The 22,748-nt window shown below is 43.2% G+C and overlaps 1 protein-coding gene across 1 annotated transcript in view; it reads left to right on the top strand.

Moving 5' to 3' along the window:
• LOC143987645 (protein unc-93 homolog A-like) overlaps positions 1-22,748 on the top strand; it is a 991,508-nt gene that overhangs the window by 39,943 nt on the left and 928,817 nt on the right. Inside the window, exon 2 of the mRNA XM_077486536.1 lies at positions 12,302-12,436. Within this exon, the coding sequence (XP_077342662.1) occupies positions 12,347-12,436 (90 nt within the window). The 5' untranslated portion in view covers positions 12,302-12,346. The remainder of the gene's footprint in view (positions 1-12,301; positions 12,437-22,748) is intronic.

Below are 22,748 nucleotides of genomic sequence, written 5' to 3'. Positions count from 1 at the left end.
TATAAACCTCTCGTAGTGGTATAGAATCTGAACAGATCAATATCTGATCTGATCAGATCTATACTAGCGTCCCCAGCAGTTTAGGGTTCCAAAAAAACGCATTGTTAGCAGGATCAGCCCAGATACCTGCTAGCACCTGCGTTTTGCCCCTCCGCCCAGCCCACCCAAGTGCAGTATCGATCGATCGCTGTCACTTACAAAACACTAAACACATAACTGCAGCGATCGCAGAGTCAGGCCTGATCCCTGCGATCGCTAACAGTTTTTTTTGGTAGCGTTTTATATTTAAATCCGGAAGGCAGTGCTTGGCTTTCGGGGTCCCGTACGTGGCTAGGCTCCCAAAAAGTCCCCCACATGTGGTATCCCCGTACTTGGGAGAAGCAGAAGAATTAATTTTGGGTTGTAATTTCACTTATGCCCATAGCATGTGTGAGCTATATATCATTTAGTGACAACTTTGTGCAAAATTTTTTTTTAATATTCCTGCAACTTGTGGCAAAATATCAAATATTTCATGGACTCAACATGCCTCTCAGTAAATAGCTTGGGCTGTCTACTTTCCAAAATGGGGTCATTTGGGGGGGGGGGGGTTGTGCTATTTTGGCATTTTATGGCCTTCGAAACTGTGATAGGTAGTGAGGAGTGAAATCAAAAATTTGCACCCTTAGAAATCCTGAAGGCAGTGATTGGTTTTCGGGGTGCCGTACGTGGCTAGACTCCCAAAAAGTCCCACATATGTGGTATCCCCATACATATATTTTGGGGTGCAATTCCACATATAACTATGGCATGTGTGAGCAATATATCATTTAGTGACAACTTTTTGTAAACTTTTTTTTTGTGTCATTATTCAATCACTTGGGACAAACAAAAAATATTCAATGGGCTCAACATGCCCCTCAGCAATTTCCTTGGGGTGTCTACTTTCCAAAATGGGGTCATTTGGGGGGGGTTTGTACTGCCCTGCCATTTTAGCACCTCAAGAAATGAGATAGGCAGTCCTAAATTAAAAGCTGTGTAAATTCCAGAAAATGGACTCTAGTTCGTAGACGCTATAACTTTTGCGCAAACCAATAAATATACGCTTATTGACATTTTTTTTACTAAAGACATGTGGCTGAATAAATTTTTCCCTAAATGTATGACTAAAATTGAGTTTATTCGATTTTTCTTATAACAAAAAGTAGAAAATATATTTTTTTCTCAGAATTTTCGGTCTTTTTCCATTTATATCGCAAAAAATAAAAATCGCAGAGGCAATCAAATACCATCAAAAGAAAGCTCTATTTGTGGAAAGAAAAGGACGCAAATTTCGTTTGGGTACAACATTGCATGACCGCGCAATTACCAGTTAAAGCAGTGCAGTGCGAAATTGTAAAAAGACAGTTTGCTCATTTGTCCTTTTTTTGTTTTTTTTTGGTGTGTAAACTTACCACAACAACATTATTCTATTTTTTATATTTTGTTTTTCTTTTTTAATCTACAGGAGGTTGTTTAGTGTTGGTACCCCTTGTTATTTATTTCACTTTGTATTTTTGAAATATACCTGCCTGCTCACAAATAAACTGGCCTTTTGGAAGGAAAACACATACGCAAGTATTTCTTCAAACCAAAAAATACCTTTATTTTGGTGTCAGTAACAAATAAAGAGGGAGGCAGCAATGTTGAAACTGGGGAGATTCGTGAAGCCTTTGGCCCCCAGGGCACACATCAACTATTTCAACGCAAAACTTGGTGGCCTGAGGAGTACATATCTGAGGGAGAGAAGTCTGGTCCTGAAGTTCATGAAACCTGGAACAGCAGCAGATGACATCTATGTTCCCAGGCTGTGGTACTACATCAGGCTGCATCTTCTGTTAGACCAGACTGAACCCAGGTCATCACTCTCTGGTCTTCCTTCCACGCTTCCTTCCAGGCTGTGGCTGTGGTGCTGGAGGTGTGGCAGAAGGAGGAGGAGGAGGAGGGGCATGGGCCAAATCACACAAGTGTGTTGTTTGTGTCATTTTGCCCAACAGACCCTTGTGGAGGGTGTGGAGAATAACCTCCTCACACAAGATCTGTTGCCCCTCCTCCATTTTATCAAGCTTTCTCGCAACCATGGCGGCAAAGGCCTCTTGGTCGGTGGGTTTTGCTTGGAGTGCTGCAGAAGCCTCACCAATCAGCCTCAGGGCCGACTCCTCAACATTCCCCCCCTTTCTCGCCCTTTTGCGTGGAAGGCGGGGGGGAGGGACCTGGCATTCAGTGAGGCTCCTTTGGCTGCCCACCGCCTGGCTGACGCTTACCCCCGCCTCCTCCTGGCTGCCGCTTTCCACAGCCACCTCCTGGCTGCTGCATTCCACACCCTCCTTCTGGCTGATGTCTTCCTGTGTATGAAAAGGGGACATCGTTTGGCCACTACTGTCTATTGATATGTGAAACACTTTCTAAACTCAGCAATTAGTGAGCAAAAATCAAGTTATCATTCATTTTGACTCCACAAATATGTACAACAATACTATACTTGGCTCAAGCTGGGCTCCCACAGTTCTTCCTGAGTGGAAGGCCCAGGTTGGGCGTCGGAAGACTCAGCGGGTGTGGAATGGAGCATAGGACGCGTGGAAGGAAGGGTAGAGAGGGATTCCCTGACATCAGCCTGGTCTGCCAGAAAATGCATCCTGTCATAATACCACAGGGTGGGTACATAAACATCATCTGCTGAAGCTCCAGATTTCACGGACTTCAGCACCTTCTTCCTCTCCTTCAGATATGTACTCCTGAGGTTACCAATTTTCTTTTTTAAATATTTTACATCTGCCCTGGGGACCACCGGCTTCACAAACTCAACCAGTTGCAACAGTGCTGCCTGCCTCTTTTGTTTGTTACTATATAGTGGGTGTGTTGCTTGCCACAGGATGGGCATGTCTCTGTATTTATCGATGAACAGAGGGAGGAAGCTATGGTCATTGAACCCGTCCATAATGTCTGCAAGAGACAACACAAGACAAACCCTAATGTCAGGCTAAACTCCACTAATGCAGGCCTCAATCTTGAAGCAGTGTAGCCTAGTGATGTACCAAGTTCAAAATTTTACCTTCGTTTGCACGTTCGTCGACTCAGCTTCTCCCTCTGTTCACCGATCGTACGGACGACACATGCGTGTTGCGTTTTATATACAGTGCGCATGCATGAAACTCCGCCCACCCCTGACATTCTTTCCAGACTAATCCCCGCCCCTTCACTTCCGGCGCAGTGGGGAGAGCACATGGCGGAGAGAACACAGGTGCGCACTAATAATTCCACTAACGAGGAGGAGGGTGAGGAAAGCCCAGAGCCTGAAATGTCCCGATCCAGGAAGAGAAGATTTAAGGCCTCAAATATGTCTTTTGGAGAGATGTTGGAGATGGTGGACATATTGAACAGGACCGACTATGATGGGAAGTATGGACCTTACCCAAACCCAAATATCAGAAAGGCCAAGATCCTGAATAAAGTTGTGAAGAGTCTTCATAAGAATTTTGGGGTACACCGATCCATGGATCAACTGAGAAAATGCTGGTCAGACCTGAAACTGAGGGAGCACGAGCAGTACATAAGGATCAAGCGTGTTCTTGACAAAAGTAAGTAGTTGTCGTGTGTTCATATGATTATTATTGCTTGCATACTGCTCCATGTGCTTTGAGTTCATGTTGTGCATTTTAAAATGGCCACTTTCAAGTTCATGGTTTCATTCGTTCGTAGGAAACATCGTTCTTCCAGAAAGTATCCCAGCTGAACACAGTGTCCCCAATAATGTTAGGACCTTGAAGCTCGGCCAAAATAAACAATTGTACAACACTTCCAAACAATGTTTCATATTGTTAATTCTGCCCTCTGTGTGCTAATTGTTTATTTTTTTCCATTCTCATAGGGGAGAGAAGACTCGGCAAGTATGAGGACACCAGGGACCCCACCCCTCCCAAAGAAGGCCAACTTCCAAAAGCAGAAACAGAGGAGCAGGAGGAGGAGGAGGAAGGAGAGATCGTGGTGGTTGGTCAAATTGTCACCACAGGTGAGTGTCGGAGAACACAGCTTCCGGTAAGCTCATCAATGTATGTCACCATATTTTTATTACATGGTGGGTTTTTTTTTGCTTTGTTTTGTAGGTGATGTGGAAGAAGATTCACGTTTTACCAGTGAAAGTGCCCAGATCCAGATTGGGGAGATAATGAGGTGCAATCGGGATTTGGAAAATATCCTGCAAAACATCAATGATGTTAAAAAAAAAATGAAGAACATCATTGATGTTTTGGGGAGAGTGTGAAACATCAAAAACTAGATAGGGTTTTATTTTTGCTCTTTTAAAAACAAAATGTTGTATTTCTCAAAATTACAAATTTGGAAGATGCACAGAGTGTGTAAACATGCACCCATCATGGGGGATCAATGTACATGTTTTGTGTAAAGTGTCTGAGATGAAGGGGTTGCAGCCCCAAAGCATGTACATTGATCCCCCATGATGGGAGATAGCACATGTTGATACACTGTGTGCATCTTCCAAATTGTTTTTTTTCAGGGGTCACACCCCATGTGATGAAGGCAATATCAGCCCAGTTTGTACGTACTCAGGTCTGATATTGTCTTCACTTTCAAAGTTGAACTTTGTAAGTTCCTGTGTTCTGTATTTTACGGTTTGATACATGCCTGTTTACCCAAAAACACCAAGTAAAACAAATTTTGATTAAACTCTGTTTTTGAAACACACAATTTCTTGGTTTGTTGTAAAAAACCTTTTCGAAACGCATATGTGAATGTGCTTGGATTAAAAAGTTTAATTATCAACAATGTGTGGCTTCCTTTTTCATGGCACCAAAAATTTATTTGGAGTAAAATTTAAGTTTGTGCTGAGAAGGAGTGTGATTTACTAAAGGCAACTCCACTTTGCACTCCAAGTGCAGTTTCAGGTGTACTTTTGTAGTGCACTTGTAGTGCATAGTGGATGTTCCTTTAATAAAAAACACCCACAGTGAGGTGTAAATTTTGACAATCATGCCATTTTCCTGCCATGGTGCAGAAAATGAGCACGATTTTGGTCAGTAATGCACTACATACATTAGTTACAAAAAGAAGGTATGTGTGTAGCAGACCCACAACATAATAAGATTATCTGAAGAAGAGACTGTCCCCTCATCTCGCTCTGAACTTGGGTTTGCACTGTTGGTGAAAAAGGCACAACCTAAAAAAAAACTAATTATACCTAGGAGACACCTAAAACCAAGCCAAGCAGTAAATGAAGGAGTTTCAGATCAAAATTTATTATTAAAATCCCGCTCAGACATTGTCCGGCAAATCAATGGCCCCCCTACCCACAAGGTAGTCATTGTATTGTGTTCTAACCTCACGGGCGCTTTGGGGGGGCAAGCCAGGATGAGCATGTTCAAGGCCCGTGAGATTATATGCATTTTCCAGCAAGTCTGCTTCTTGTTGGCCAACTGAGACCGCATAGTTCATAGAAACTTTTTTCAAATAATTGTGCAGAACACAGCACGCCAGCACTATGTGTTTCAGTTTGTATTCCGCCATGTGAATAGGCGTAAGAAAAAGGCGGAACCGGCTGGCCAGTATACCAAAAGTGTTCTCAACCACTCTTCGGGCTCTGGACAGGCGGAAATTAAAAATAATCTGGTCTGGGGTGAGGGTCCTCATGGTGAAAGGCCGATTCAGATGGTTCGCCAGGGCAAACGCCTCATCCGTGACAAAGACGAACGGGAGTCCTTCCTGATTCTCCTCTGGGGGTGGCAAGCCCAGACTGCCACTCTGGAGACGACAGTAGAACTCCGTCCATGCGAAGACTCCACCATCCGTCCATTTTGCCCCACGTCCACATACAAAAACTCATATGTCGCAGACACCACCGCCAACATCACGATACTATGAAACCCCTTGTAGTTATAATAGTACGACCTCGAGTTGGGTGGTGGGACAATGCGGACGTGCTTCCCATCTATTGCTCCTCCACAATTGGGAAAGTCCCAACGACTGGCAAAGTGGGAGGCCACAGTCTGCCATTCCTGTGGCGTTGAAGGACACTGTGGAGTGAAACAAGAACAAAAATTAGTCATTTGACAAATCAACATTGCAAGCAGATTAGACACAATGTGAAAAATGGACCCTCGCGCCACTAAGTGCTAAACGTGAAATAAATCTATGTGCATAAAAAATGGAAAATATTACAAAGTATAATAAAACAACCTGTGGGATGAAGAAAGTGCAAGTGCTGCTAAATATTACAAAAATGCAGCAGGACAAAAAATAGTAAACACAAACTATCACATAAATGAATAAAAATGAAAAGTCCTGCGCAAATCGTGCCACTGAAAAAATAGGATGATATATATAAATGTGAAAAACAAGAGTCAATGGAAAACTCATACAAAATAAATACACCAATAAGTGTAGGTGTATGGTGAAAAAGCTTGAGAAAGAGCAGGACCAAATGTTCCAAAATATCAGGCTCTCAGAACTCTCACCTCCAAGCAGGTATAATCAGGCAAAATACAGATGATCCCAGTAAACTTCTCCTTTAATTCCCTGTGCACAATTCCCAAGTGGTATAGACTTCTGCCACTAGAGGGCCAATTCAACCTCTTGTATATAATGCTGCAGCATTTGTATCCTCGTGGTATAAAACTTAAAGAGAACACAGAGGGAAGGAGGGAGGGGAGAGAGAGAGGGGACTCCAATAGTGTAGTGGTTTCAATAACTAAATAAATTTATGGGGATCCCCATGAAGAAGTCACGTGGTGACGTAACGCGTAGGGAGTGGCCGTAGGATATACCGGAACTAACGTAAGACTGGCGGTACACGCCAGATCTCTATCTGTTTGAACTTTCTTTTTAAATGTGAGAGTCCATTGCTTTCTCTTAATAAATGTATTTAGTTATTGAAACCACTACACTATTGGAGTCCCCTCTCTCTCTCCCCTCCCTCCTTCCCTCGGTGTTCTCTTTAAGTTTTATACCACGAGGATACAAATGCTGCAGCATTATATACAAGAGGTTGAATTGGCCCTCTAGTGGCAGAAGTCTATACCACTTGGGAATTGTGCACAGGGAATTAAAGGAGAAGTTTACTGGGATCATCTGTATTTTGCCTGATTATACCTGCTTGGAGGTTAGAGTTCTGAGAGCCAGATTAGACACAAACATTTTTGGTCAAAATTAGTCAAACATTTTGGGAACTGAGTATTTAAAGCCTAAAGTCTAATGTCCCCTTATGAGAGTCATCAGCCCCCCATCCTTCCCCCACCCCCCATATTCCCCCATCTGATGGGCCCTTGCTAAAAGATGAGGGGGGGTGTTTAGGACAGGTAACCCTCTCCACTTGATTGAGAGCTGAATGGCTAAATAATGTGTGCTACTTTGGGAAGGCCCTCCTTAGTTAGACTATTGGCAGCCCACCGGACAGGTAAGAAGTGTCATAATAACAAAAAGAAACCAAAATGGAAGCACTTTTCGACATTCTGCTATTACATATCAAGATAATTAATAGGTTAAAAAATAAAATAATAGCATTTGAAAGTATTGAGGCAGGCCCTTGCACTACATACTTAGGTGAATTCATCCATAAATGTGAGCAAAAAGGTAGGTATAGTGTGTATTGGGTTTGGTAAAGTCATCAGATAGAGGATTGCTATCAGCTGACCTAGCAGTTGGGGGGAGGGGGGTTCCTAATGAGTTTGGCACAACCACCAAAAAAAAAAAAAAATGTGACTCTGCATGAATTGAAGCACAAACATAACCTTTGTAGACATTTTAGGGGGTGTTTAGGCGAAAGCAATACTATGGAGCTGACAAAAGACATTGGTAAGTGACTAGACTATAGTTTTATGGGCCAAGAAGAGCATGGTGGGGAAGTTGGTGAGGCAAATATGCCTGAGGACAAAGGGGCAGAGTATATGAATTAGAGCATATTGCAATGATGGTAATTAGGGAATGAGAAAAGGAATGCAAGACATTAGCGAGCATGAAATACATAGAATGTGATGTTAAAGGATAAAACTTACCTTCATATAGTCCTTCTGCAGGACCTGAATGATGGCAGAACAGGTCTCTGGAATAATGAGCCCCAGAGCCTGGGGGGAGATGCCTGTAGAGAACTTGAGGTCCTGAAGGCTTCTCCCAGTCGCCAAGTAGCGCAACGTGGCGATGAGCCTCTGCTCTGGAGTGATGGCTTGCTGCATGCAGGTATCCTGCCTGCTGATATAAGGGGTCAGCAAAGCCAGCAGACGGTAAAAAACGGGGTCCGTCATCCCGAGATAATTCCTGAAATCATCAGGATTATTCTCCCGGATCTCACGGAGCAAAGGCATGTGCGAGAACTGGTCACGCTGGTGCAACCAATTCTTGGTCCACAAACGCCTCCCCTCCCTGTTCATGGACCGGGCTTGTGTCAAAGTAAGAACCCCAACAGGAAGCCCCTGCACAGCATAAACTCTATGACGAGTACGTACACGAAACATGGTTTCAAAGCGGTCGGCTCGTCAGAATGGACACCAGAAAGCACCGATAAACAGCAAGGCCTGAAAGAACGACCTGAATAGCAGAAGCAAGCAGACAATAAAAAATGCCTTTCAAAGCATACTATACCAAGATATAGTCCACAATGATCAACAAATACTTACTGACTGCACACACTGATTATCAGATACGCAAAGACAAGCACAAACCAAAGAGCAGTAGCGATCTGAATCACAAATCTGAAAAGCGCGAATCGTCTCTCACCAAACTTCTACTAACACGTGATAGACACAAGATCAGCAGAAGGAGCCCAAAGGGTGCCAGACGTGGTACTGAACTTCCCTTTTCTATTCCCGCCATACACGGCTTACGTCACCGCGTTCTTGGCATCCGCAAAATCAGACAACTTGGTCCGACCGTGTGTATGCAACAGTTTCGGACAAAATCCGATGGATTTGGTTGGCAGAATGTCCGACCGTGTGTACAGGGGCTAAGAGATTGCTGTTCACTTTACCATTGCATATATGTTTCACAGTAAATTTAGAGATATATCACTTTATCATATATTGCACAGTTCATTTTGAAATACAGTATATTATTTTATTATAGCGTGTATATTGTACAGTCAATTAAGAGCACTTTATTATTGTATGCATGTTGCACAGTGAACTTGGAGATAGTAAAAAATATATGTATGTTTTTATTATTTAAATGTGTATAATACTATATTGCCCCCCTTTTTAGAGGGCTTGTAAGGTCTTTGTTCTTTAAAGTGGTATTAAAACCAAAAATTTATTATATTGGAGCGTACCAATCATTAGATCGGTTTTATTTTGCTCTGGCTTTTCCCCCTGTTTTCACCTGGTGATCTGGCCGGGAACACACCTCCTGTGAGACACATCTCTGGATGAATGAGCATGGGGGCACAGCAGACACCAGCATTGTCAGTCTGGAGTCCAATCACAGCCGGTCACATGTAAACAAGGAAGTGACATTTATCGGCTCATCTATGCTCACACTGACAGAGAGTGTGGTAAGTAGGGATGAGCCGAACACCCCAGGTTCGGTTAGTACCAGAACCTTTGAACGGACCTAAAATTCATACAAACTTTAGAACCCTAATAAAGTCTATGGGACTCAAACGGTCAAAATCAAATGCGCCTTTTTTACTGGATAATATGCAAGCTATGCAACAGACAACACCAGCAATAAGGGGTATCTTCAGGTAAATACTGTGCTGGAGGCACACAACACCCACTTTAACTCCTGCAGATGCCTGTATTAGAGAACACCAGCAATCAAGGGTAGATACAGGTGTATACTGCGTTGGAGGCACACAACACCCACTAACTCCTGCAGATGGCTGTATTAGGCCCCTTTCACACTGGGGGGTTGCGGGCGTCGGCGGTAAAGTGCCGCTATTTTTAGCAGCGCTTTACCATAGTTTTAGCAGCGCTTTGCCGGCGATATAGCCGAGCTGCCCCATTGATTTCAATGGGTAGGAGCGGTTTAGGAGCGGTAAATACACTGCTCCTTCACTGCTCCAAATATGCGGCTAGCAGGACTTTTTTCACCGTCCTGCTAGCGCACCATTCCAGTGTGAAAGCCCTCCAGCTGGAGTGAAAGGGGCCGTTTTTTTCAGGCGCTATTTTTAGTGAAAACCGCCTCAGTGTGAAAGGGGCCTGAGTAAGCAACAACAATAAAAGGTAGATACAGGTGTATACCGCGCTGGAGGCACACAACACCACTAACTCATGCATATGGCTGTATTAGAGAACAACAGCAATAAAGGGTAGATACAGGTGTATACTGTGCTTGACACAAACAACACCCACTAACTCCTGCAGATGGCTGTATTAGAGAGCAACAGTAATAAAGGGTAGATACAGGTGTATACTGCGCTGGAGGCACACAACACCCACTAACTCCTGCAGATGGCTGAGAAAAGAACACACTGTCCCTGCCTATCTAGCTCTTTCCCTGCATGCCAACACACTACACAAGGCCGCCGCTCTGGCGGCCTTATATAGTGTGAGGCGTGTATTAAACCCCCTGAGCTATAATTATCGCTGCTGGCGCTGTGATTGGCCAAGCATGCGGGGTCACAGTGCATGCTTGGCCAATCATGAGCCAGCAATTCACTGCGATGGCGTAGTGCATTGTGGACCATTCGTACCACACAAATTTGGTGCGAACGGTCCACAAAGTTCTGAATTTGCCGAACAGACGAACGGCCGATGTTCAAGTCAAACATGCGTTCGAATCGAACACCGAGCTCATCCCTATTTGTGTGTCATGTGTTGGTGTATACACTGCAGTGAGCATTCCAGCCTTAAAATAACTGCTCTCTCTCTCTCTCTCAGTCTAAGACAAAACAAACAATAAAAGAGAGGAGCTGCTGCACAATCTGCAGAGGTCTAGGAGGGATGGGAGTGGCGCTGGGCAGGACGGGGGCAGGCTTACTGAAGGTTAGGCTGGATTTCTTGCATAGAGACCAACAACCTTTTCAGGAAGTGCCAGAGAGCTGCCAAATTCAGCTCAGCAGGCAAACTATCGTCGATGAAGAGTGTTATTTTTGCTCGTAGAACGTCTGAAAGTGCCACTTCAATGTTGGTGCTCTGTATGTGGCCATGCTGTGTAAAAGTCTCACACATGTGGTATCGCCATACTCGAGAAGAGTAGCAGAATGTTTTTTTAAGGTGTAATTTGTTGTATGCATATCCTGTGTGTGAGAAATAACCTGATAATATGACAATTTTGTAAAAAAAAAAATAATAAAAAAATCTTAATTTTGCAAAGAATTGTGGGAAAAAATGACAACTTAAAAAAACTCACCATGCTACTTACTTAATACCTTGGAATGTCTACTTTCTAAAAAGGGGTCGTTTGGGGGGTATTTATACTTTCCTGACTTGTTAGTGTCTCAAGAAATGAGATACACCTGAACTGAAGGCCTGATCAGATGTGATCAATTTTCAGTGATTGGCACCATAGTTTGTAGACTCTATAACTTTCACAAAGACCAAATAATATACACCAGGGATATGCAATTAGCGGACTTCCAGCTGTTGCAAAACTACAAGTCCCATCATGCTTCTGCCTCTGGGTGTCATGCTTGTGGCTCTCAGAGTCGTGCTATGCCTCATGGGACTTGTAGTTTTGCAACAGCTGGAGGTCCGCTAATTGCATATCCCTGATATACACTAATGTGGGTTATTTTTTACCAAAGATATGTAGCAGTATAAATTTTGGCCAAAATTTATGAAGAAAAATTACTAGTTAGCAAGATTTTATGACAGAAACAAAGAAAACTGCATTTTTTTCACAAAATTTACATTTTTTTAAATTTATAGCACAAAAAATAAAAAACCCACTAGTGATTAAATACCACTAAAAGAAAGCTCTATTTGTGTGGAAAAAAAGGATGGAAGTTTCATATGGGTACAGTGTTGCATGACTGAGTAATTGTCATTCAAACTGTGAGAGCGATGAAAGCTGAAAATTGGTCTGGTCAGGAAGGGGGTGTAAGTGCACTGTATTGAGGTGGTTAAACATATTTAACATACTAATTCAGGGCACATTTTCAATCTTGACTGGATTCCACTTTAAACATGTTTGTAATCTCTTAGCCAGTTTGTCTCTACGTTCAATAGATTTTTCAAATTCCCCTTATTTGAATTCTTTCAAAACTTCTTACAAAGATGGGGGGTATCAATGCCACTATATAGAGGAGCCTGGAGTAGCTGGATGATTTTGAATTTTAACATAGCTTTGGTGTAATATAAATATATAATTGCTAATTGTTTTAATATTTAACATTTCACAGTGTGCTCATACACTAATTGCTGCAGAAAAGAAGGCGTGATCCAGAATGGAGATTTCTCATCTTAAAAACATCCTTGTTCTATCATTTGGAATTTTACTTTTATACACTGCTTATATGGGACTTCAAACTCTTCAGGTAATTCCCTTAAAAGTATGCTAGATAAAATGTTTCTTACATAATCTTTTGATCTTTCTCTCTATCTTTGTAATTTATTGACACAATACTGTTTTAAAATCTGGCCCAATATTGCATGCATCCCATTCACAGACAATTGGATATCTACACATGAAATCCCAGTATTTACCATTTTCACGTAAAAGTTAACACTTTGCAATTAAATGGGCTGGGTACCTCTCATGAACAGCCATAGGCATTAAAACTGTGTAGATTAAGAGCCGGTTCACACAGGGGCGACACGACTTCTAGGACGACTTTGTGAGGCAACTTGGAGACGACTTCTCTAACACGACTTAGATACGACCTGGGGCGACTTACAACACGACTTTAAGTCGCCCCAGGCCAGGCGACTTTTGCCGTGGCCAATCAGAGAATGAGCTCTGAAGAGGGAACTCCACGCCAAATTTATTTAAAAAAATTTGGCGTGGGTTCCCCCTCCGAGAGCATACCAGGCCCTTAGGTCTGGTATGAATTCTAAGGGGAACCCCTACGTCGAAAAAACGGTGTGGGGGTCCCCCCCAGATCCATACCAGACCCTTATCCGAGCACGCTACCCGGTCGGCCAGGAAAGGGGGTGGGGACGAGCGAGCTGCCCCCCCTCCTGAGCTGTACCAGGCCAAGTGCCCTCAACATGGGGGGGTGCCTTGTCCCCATGTTGATGAGGACAAGGGCCTCTTCCCGACAACCCTGGCCGTTGGTTGTCGGGGTCTGCGGGCGGGGGACTTATCGGAATCCGGGAGCCCCCTTTAATAAGTGGTCCCCCAGATCCCGGCCCCCCACCCTATGTGAATGAGTATGGGGTACAATGTACCCCTACCCATTCACCTGTGAAAAATTTTTACAAAAAAAACACAACACACAAGGGTTAAAATACTTTATTGCACAGCTCCGGGGGGTCTTCTGTCCGTCTTCGGGGGTCTTCTTGCCAGACTCCTCCGCTATCTTCTGCTAGCTCTTTTACTAGCGGAGGAGCCTGGCTTTCTTCTTCATTGCTGCCCTCTTCTTCCGACTTCGGGGGTCTTGACAAAAAGCCTCCAGTTCCTGTAAATTCTTGCATGAACTGCGTGTTTGAGATCTCCCCAGAGTGGCTCAATGATATTGAGGTCAGGAGACTGAGATGGCAGCTCCAGAACCTTCACTTTATTCTGCTGTAGCTAATGACAGCTCGACTTGACCTTGGGATTTGGGTCATTTTCACATTGGAATGTCCAAGTACGTCCCATGCGCAGCTTTCTGGCTCGTGAATGCAAATTTTCCTTCAGTATTTTTTGATAAAATACTGCATTCATCTTGCAATCAATTTTGACCAAATTTCCTGTGCCTTTGTAGCTCACACATCCCCAGAACATCAGCGATCCACCTCCGTTTTTCACAGTATCACCAGTGTACCTTTCATCATAGGCCTTGTTGACACCTCTCCAAATGTAGCATTTATGATTGTGGTCAACAAAAAACTACATTTTGGTCTCATCACTCCAAGACTTTGTGCCAGAAGGTTTGAGGCTTGTCTCTGTGTGATTTGGTGTATTGGAAGCGGGATACTTTGTGGCATTTGCATAGTAATGGCTTTCTTTTGGTGACTTGACCATGCAGCCCATCTTTCTTCAAATGGCTCCTTATTATTCAGTAAAAACAAATGGAGCTGCGCTGTGAAAAAAAATGTGCAAATCAAGCGTGCATGTATAGAGTGAACAAGCCACACATATGAATCAATTAATGAATCCCACCCGATGCACCGTAGTGTAAATTATCCCAAAAAGTCTATGCAATAAATTTATATTACACAAATATAAAAGTCCATTCCTTGAAGTAAACCAGATGCGTGAGTATTGATAGAGACCCAGTGACGGCTCTTCATATACTGTGCAATAATGGGATCCACCACCTTATTAGATGTAGGCTTACCAGATAGCCAATAACCAGCGCATATCTCCATTATTTATTATTATTAGTTATTGGCTATCTGGTAAGCCTACATCTACAAGGTGGTGGATACACATTATTGCACAGTATATGAAGAGCCGTCACTGGGTGTCAAGGAGTGGACTTTTATATTTGCGTAATATAAATTTATTACATAGACTTTTTGGGATAATTTACACTACGGTGTATTGGGGTGATTTATTAGTTGATTCACACGTGTGGCTTGTTCCCTCTATACACACATGCTTAATTTGTACGTTTTTTTCACAGCACAGCTCCATTTGTTTTTACTGTATGTTTGGTGTTGTATATCACTCTGAGTTGCAGCGTTAGTTGATAATTAATAGCGTGGTTTTCTTTTACCACATTTGCTCATTATTATGCATCTTGAAACAGCCACACCACATGTTTTCAGAGAGTCCTGTATTTCACCGGAAGTTATTTGTGGGTTTTTCTTTGCATCCCAAACAATTTTCTTTACAGTTGTGGCTGAAATTTTACTTGGTTTACCTGACCGTGGTTTGGTTTCAACAGAACCCCCCACTTTCCACTTCTTGATTAGAGTTTTAACACTGCTGATTGGCATTCTCAATTCCTTGGATATCTTTTTATATCACTTTCCTGTTTTATACAGTTCAACTACCTTTTCTCGTAGATCCTTTGACGATTCTTTTGCTTTCCCCATGACTCAGAATTCAGAAGCGTCAGTGCAGCACTGAATGAAAGATGCAAGGGTCTGTCAGGAGTCCAGAAACTCATTGACCTTTTATACACACACACTAATTACAAGAAAACAGATCACATGTGAGGATGGTTACCTTTAATAGCCATTCAAACCCTTTGTGTCAACTTGTGTGCATGTTATCAGGCCAAAATTACCAGGGTATGTAAACTTTTGATCAGGGTCATTTGAGTTTTTTCTGTTGCCATTAGGATTTAAAAAGTGTAAACACAGTTAACTGATAATAAATGGCTTCAGCCAAACACTAACCACGAGTGAAAGTAAAGTTTTTGTGTTATCATTCATATTCTCTGAAAAATGGCCAAGAAATCATAAATTCTGCCAGGGTATGTAAACATATGAGGACAACTGCAAGAGCAAAATCGGGCCAGCTAAAATAAACCCCAATAGACACATACCAGAGGGGAGTAAAAAAAGTCCCCCCCAATTTTTTTAATATATATTAATAGCAAAAGGCAAGTTCAGAGCATATTGTCCCCATAAAGGATAATCAGGGGGAGTTGGCTACAAATGACAGGCAGAAGGCAACTGTGTTAAATGCATTCTTATTCTCAGTTTTTACAAAGGAGGAGGAGGGGTATAATAAATAGGACTGTATCGGTAGTAACACAGCAAAGAATGTACATTTCTCAAAGAACTATTATAGCCAGGCTGTTATTCCTAATCAGCTGAGTGAGTGGAATGGTACTATCTGATTAGCGTAAAGCCAAGTACCAATATTCAATAAAGAGCCGAGTTATATACCAGAATCCTACTGACCAGTCAGCCGTACATTAATAGTATGTACTGTATATCAATCTTGGAGGGGAAGATAAGAAACCACATCCAAAAATTTGTTGACAAAAATAATATCTGTTGTAACCATCATGGATTTATGAAAGATCATTCTTACCAAGTTGACCTGTAACATTTTGTGAGGAGGTAAGCTGAAATTTGGCTAGAGGACTACCTGTGGATGGTGGTGTATCTGGATTTTGCCAAAGCATTTGACACAGTTCTTACACTTAATTTACCAATTTAAGTCTGTTGTCACTAACGATAGTATATGTACCTGGATCGAAAACTGGTTATAGGAGCGGTGATGATAAATAGCATATCTTCGGAATGGCCTGGAGTTGCAAGAAGAATGCCCCAAGGCTCTATTCTGGACCCTATCCATTAATTCATTCATAAATTATATAGAGGTTTGTATAAATAGTTCACTCTCAAGCCTCATACACACGATAGGACTTTGTACAAAAATCCAAGGGAAAGTTTGTACAAAGGACTTCGGCCCTGAACTTGTATTGCATACACACAGCAGGACTTTTTCAGCCAACTTTCACCAAATCATGTGGTTTTTGTGCTCTTTACCGCCACCTTTGGTCAACTTCTGTATTGTTGTCTGATCTTTTGCATTGGTTCTGAGCATGCCTGTTTGTACTTTGTACAAAAGTCCTATGGTTTTCTGTACACACGATCAGACTTTGCTCCATCTGACTTTTGTTGCCAGAAAGTTTGTCCGTTCGCACAGCCAACAAAAGTCCGATGAAAACCAAAAAAGTTTGTCCGATGGAGCGTACACACGGTCAGATGTTGCTCCAAAACAGCTAATTTGCATGTTTGTTGTCAAAAAGTCTGATCGCGTGTATGGGCCTTTAGTGTTTGCTGATGATACAAAACTAAGCAGGGAATTAACTTCACAACACGATGTAGCAATTCTACAAGAAGACCTAGATACAATAGAGGGGTGGGAAACTACATGGCAAATGAGGTCCAATACAAAAAAATTAATGCATTCGGAAGCTAAAAACATGAATGTGGGCTACTTGCTCACCTCAGAGGGAATCAAGGATCGAAAAGGATCTGGGGTCCTAGTAGATCACAGGCTCATCAATAGCATGCAATACCAAGCTGTAGCAAGGAAGGCTAGCATGCAAAGGGTATTTACTCAAGAGATAAGACTATAATTTTACTACTTTATAAAACTCCAGCTTGGCCAAATCTTGAGTATGCCATCTAGTTCTGGTCTCCAGTCCTCAGGAAGGTAGTGTTGGAACTGGAAAGAGTGAGAAGGGCAACAAAGCTGACAAGGGGACTGAAGGACTACAGTTATGAGGAGCAACTAGAATCAATAAACGTATTCTCCCTAAAGAAGAGATGTGCTTACAATTTGCAAATCTCAAAACAGTGATGCTATCATTGTCAGGAAACTATTCAGTCTCAGGTCGCTTAAAGTGGAAGTAAACCCATCGATTTAAACAGTTAAAAAAAAAAAAGGCATGCCGGGAATGCTAACTACACATTGGCTGTGCTCTCAGCCATACTATCAAACCATCCAATGGCTGGTGTCATAACGAATCACATGTGCAGAACCATAGCAGTTGAAGATTAAACAGAGGCAAAGATGGCAGCTTCCTTGGCTGAAAACGATAGGGGAGTTTACTTCCACTTTAAGAAGACACATAGCCAAGCAATGAAATTGGATCAGAAGTGTTTTAATGTTAAGCCAGATAAAGGGTTATTTACTGTTTAGATAGGTAAGAATGTGGAACTCCTGGTGGTGTCAGTGTTGATATTTTAAAAAAACATTTAGATGGGCATCTTAGCAAACACAATATACAGGGATAAGGGAAATGGTAGTGACATCATCACGCACACACACATTGAACTGGATGGACTGGTGTCTTTATTTAACCTTAATAACTATGTAACTATGTATTATGCACATGCGCACTTGCTCTTGTTAGCACATTAGTGCTGTAGTAAAACTGACTGACTCCTTGTGCTGAAACCCTTTTAGGAATGTTAGGGATGGGCCGAACACCCCCTGTTCGATTCACAGCAGAACTCCCGAACATGTAAATGTTCAAATCCGAACGGTGAACCCTATTGAAGTCTATGGGAGCGGAACAGGAAAAATCAAAAGTGCCCATTTTGAAGGCTTATATGCAAGTATTTGGCATATGGGGGTCTGGGTACTGCCCCGGGGGACATGTATCAATAAACATTTTTTTTTAAGCAGTGTTTTTTTTTTTAGGAGCAGTGATTTTAATTATGCTTAAAGTGCAACAATGAAAATGAAAAATTGCTTTAAATATAGTGCTTGGGGGGTAACCTTATTGTGCCTGTAAAGTGGCACATCTGTATCATGCATAAAACATGCTACAGCAAAAATGACATTGAAAAAATTAAGAACAAAAATGGCATGGGGTCCCCCCCAGCAGCGGCAGGCCATCCATAAATGGGCACCACCCCCCTAAATCCATGCGCCCGACCCCTAATCTACATGCAGGCAGTCAGAAGCATTAATTTCAATGTTTTTTTTAAGCACATGATTAGAGCCTGAGGGTCTAATTGGCTTAAAAAAAGGTTGGGCGTGGGGCGCAGAGCCCTGCGCCCTGAGCCCACCCAGTTGTGTGACAATAGCAAATGAATATTCACTATTCACTATTGTCTTCCTGGTTCTTCTCCTGGCCAATCAGGAAGTGGGTCCGAACTGACTGAATGGGGAGGTGACGTGTGGTTTGCTGCCACCCCAAAAAAATGGAGCACCATCCGCCACTGCCTTCTAGTCAATACCAGGCCCTTGGGGTTTGGCATGGATTTTAAGGGGGACCCCACGCCAAAATAAAAAAACGGCATGGGGTCCCCCCAAAATCCATACCAGACCCTTATCCGAGCATGTAGCCTGGCAGGTCAGAAAAGGGGAGGGGAGGGGATGAGGGAGCACCCCCCCCTGAACCATACCAGGTCCCACGCCCTCAACATGGGATGGTGTGTGCTTTGGGGCAGGGGGGTTCTGCCCGCCTCACCCCAAAGCACCTTGACCCCATGTGGAATGGGGCAAGGGCCTCTTCCTGACATCCCTGGGCTGTCGCTGTCGGGGTCTGTGGGTGGAGGGTTTATCGGAATCTGGAAGCCCCCTTTAACAAGGGGGCCCCCAGATCCCGCACCCCCCATGTGAATGGGTATCAGATACAGTGTACCCCTACCCATTTACCAAAAAAGTGTCAAATAAGTAATAACCACAAGTCCGTAATTTTAAATTTAAAAAATAGTGTCCCTCTGTGTATATCCACCATCAATCACTACACCCATCGGACCCGAAAAACAGAAAAAAAACACTCCGCCTCCTGGGAGGCCTCCAGCTGTCTGCCCACTCTGCGCTTTGACAGTGCTTATATAGGCAAGGGGCGGGTACACCCAGCTACATCACCTGATGGCACTGCCCCTTTTGACATCATGTTAAAGGGGACTTCCAATAAGATTCCGATAAGCCCCCCGCCCGCAGACCCCAATAACCACAGCTCAGGGTTGTCAGGAAGAGGCCCTTGTCCCAATCAACATGAGGACAAGGTGTCTTGTGGTGGGAGGGATAGCCCTTGGGGGCATGTAGTCTGGTATGGTTCAGGAGGAAGGGGGGATGCTCACTCTTCCCCTCCCCTTTCCTGACCTGCTGGGCTACATACTCGGATAAGGATCTGGTATGAATTTTAAAGGGGGGACCCTTCGGCGTTTTTTCTAAATTTTGGTGTGGGGTTCCCTTAAAATCCATACCAGATCCTATGCTGTTTTTTTCTTTATTTTTTTTTACCGGCACTTTTTTTTTCAGCTGTCAGTGGGGAAACCTGAATCAGCTGGCTGATAACTCATTTTAGGGCCGAACCGTTTGCCCATCCCTAATGTCTTCAGGATTGACTCCTTGTGCTGTTGTCCCCATCTTAGACTGAGCTCTGCTGCAGATACTTACAATTCTTTACGTTAAAACAATTACAGTTGTACTCAGAGTCAATATGTGGATAGTATAGAAAGAAACAAAGAGCAAAACAGAACATAGACCTGAAGTGTGTCGGGTCAGTATGCCTAAAGGGGGGCATACCCAAGTATGAAATATAATGAATGAAATGAAAAGAAAAATAGAATGGGTGGGTGGGACATGAGAGCCAGAACCACGAGAGGAGGAGGCAGAGGAGGGCAGGCTTTATACAGTCTGACTCCTCCTACAAACACAGGCTGATCTGCGGTCAGCCTTACACTTGAATTTAGAGTCAATCTGTGGATAGTATGGAAAGGAACAAAGAGCAACCAAGAACATAGACCTGAAGTGTGCCAGGGTCACGTGGTCAGTATGCCTAAAAGGGGGCAAAAATAACACAGTAGGATAAAAGCTTAAAAACCAGATTACACGGTGAATTAACGTCTAGCCTGCCAAAATTGACAAACGCTTGTGGAATCTCAAAAGTGGCTCTGGGACAAACCCAGAGAAACAAGTCGACCTCCACCTACCCAAATACCAAATAATAAGGGTTGGGGCCCCCTGGTGCAAAGTCGCAGAAGCCACTCCTGCCCTGAATGAATAGTCAAAAGTATGCTTTAGGGTCCAGACCCTGTTTGGCCAAAAAAAAAGAGGTGGCGGCAATGAAGTATGTACTTAGCTGCAGAAAGGGGAGCGCTAGGAAAAGGCAGCAGAGGACCATCTCAGGGTTTGACAAATATAACACTAACAAGCTGGTATAAAACCAACACCGAGCACCACGCCTTACCAGGCTCCAAGAAACTGATAACAGTGCCACCCCCGATTGCTGCGTCTTGCGAACATGCAGATGCAACAGAAAAGGCTGTGGTGCCAACCAGTTGATTGGCTAAAGTAAGCAAGACCCTGGAGCCAGAAGCACAACTCAACTGGCCTTAGGAACCACAAAAAGCCAGCTATAGCACTGCCTTGAGCACCAAGCTGATAACCAATGCAAAAGGAGACCTGAGAGTATGTCTTATACGTCATGAAAAATATGACCCACAATGGGAAGTCAGCTGAGCACAGCAGGGGGTCTACTCTGCTGGATCCCCAAGGCTTCAATCGAAAGTGCAGAAAATAAGAAAACCTGACGGGTCATCCAACATGAAATGCTGAGACTCAACTCGATACACCCTGAAAGTGCTGTGGGCCGATACGAGCTGAAAGAGGCAAAAAACAGAAAAGCAAATAGGAACTGGATGTTAACCAAAAGGACTGGAAACCTAGACCGGAAAGCCTGGAAAACATGCCAAGCAGTGTCATGAGCCTTCCTGGTATTCAAACAAAACTTCTAGCCATCTAGCAGGCACCTGATGGAGGGGGAAGGAGCTGCTGATTAGGTGTGCTCCGTGAGGCCGGCAAGCAACATGCTGAGACACACCTGATGTGTTGAGATATGCTGGAATATCCCCAACTGCTGATGTAGCATATCACTGCTCACTGCTCTATCGTTATTTTTTGGGCTACAATATGCTATATGCTATATGCTATACGCTTTATGTGGACATAAAAGACGTAAAGGACATAAGGGAATCTGAATAGATATTCATAGCCTGTTTACAGCTTGTTATGGCGCTGAATTCACCTGTTTAAGGTTGAGCGTGATGTTGCCTCTCTTTCGTGTACCGTGGCTGGAGTGAAGGAGATGGAGGACTGCTCAATCCGTAGCTAAGCCGTGTTTTGCTGGGAAAGTTCAGAGAAGTACTGGCTCGGTGGAGAGATAGCCGGAGGAGGAGGAAGTGGAGAGCGGATCCAGAGTGTCGGCTCGTCTCTGTCTGGGGAGGCGGACTCGGCAAGGGAGACCCTCACTGCGATAGCTCCTGGTGGCGTTAGTGGTAAGAGGAGTCAGACGATGTGCAGAGGATCATCGGGACCCTTCGGGAACTTTCGGATTACTCCGTGAACGCTCGGAGGGGGTCGGTGATCTCCGGAAAACTATGGATATGAGCGGGGCAAAGAGCTAATGAAGCGGTACGAAGGATAGAGGAAAAAAAAAAGTCTATTGCTGTAAAGTATTAGGGAGAGGATGCCTGTGAAAATATAGGAACAGCATATACTCATAGAAGGCATTGGACTACATAAAGGAACAGAATACTCGTGAGTAGTACAAAATAATACAAGAAGCAAAAAAGTAAAGTTTATATCAACGTCTATGTATATGTGCCCTGCGTTTATGTATATATGCCTAACATAAGTAAAATCCCTATAGCTGCGGGGATGAAGAAGTGACTCTTATCTTTTTTTCTTTTACATTATCTCACTTATTCATGGAATCTATGCATATGCATTGAAAACGTACTGTGAGTGGAAGGAAAGGAACAGGAAGAGGATTTATATTATTGAAAAGACTGTTATACTTTATACAATTTTTTTTTTTTCTTCCCGATCCTAGTAGGATTTAATACGGTTATGCTTTACTTTTTCATGAGAGAACTTAAAAGGCCAAGAAATATTGCATATTGTTAAAGAGTAAATAAAAGGAGGGGCAGGAGAGGGAGAAGGAAAGGGAAGAGAAGAGGGATCACGAATAATTATGGCACCTAAAAAGGGAAATAAATCATCTGGTTCCGATGGGAATAAAAAGGAGAAAAAGGATAGTAAAAGCAAACCTAATCCTGAGGCTCAAGTTCAAACTACTGACATTAAGGAATTTTTCCAGCATTGGCAGCCTCAAATGCAGATGCAAACATCGCAGATAACACATATATCCCAGGAGGTATTGAACTCTTCTCTGGTTTCAGGAGTTTCAGGAATATCAGGAGAAGAAATGATAACACAGCCTAGAAATAGCTCTCCAATAGATATATTGGATATAGAAGTGGAAGGTG

The sequence above is a fragment of the Lithobates pipiens genome, unplaced genomic scaffold (assembly GCF_037356315.1).
Source record: "Lithobates pipiens isolate NorthernLeopardFrog02 unplaced genomic scaffold, aLitPip1_a1.2 Scaffold_18, whole genome shotgun sequence".
Lineage (NCBI taxonomy): Eukaryota > Metazoa > Chordata > Amphibia > Anura > Ranidae > Lithobates > Lithobates pipiens.
Note: the sequence above shows the minus strand (reverse complement) of the source record. Positions and strands in the feature narration are given on the sequence as shown.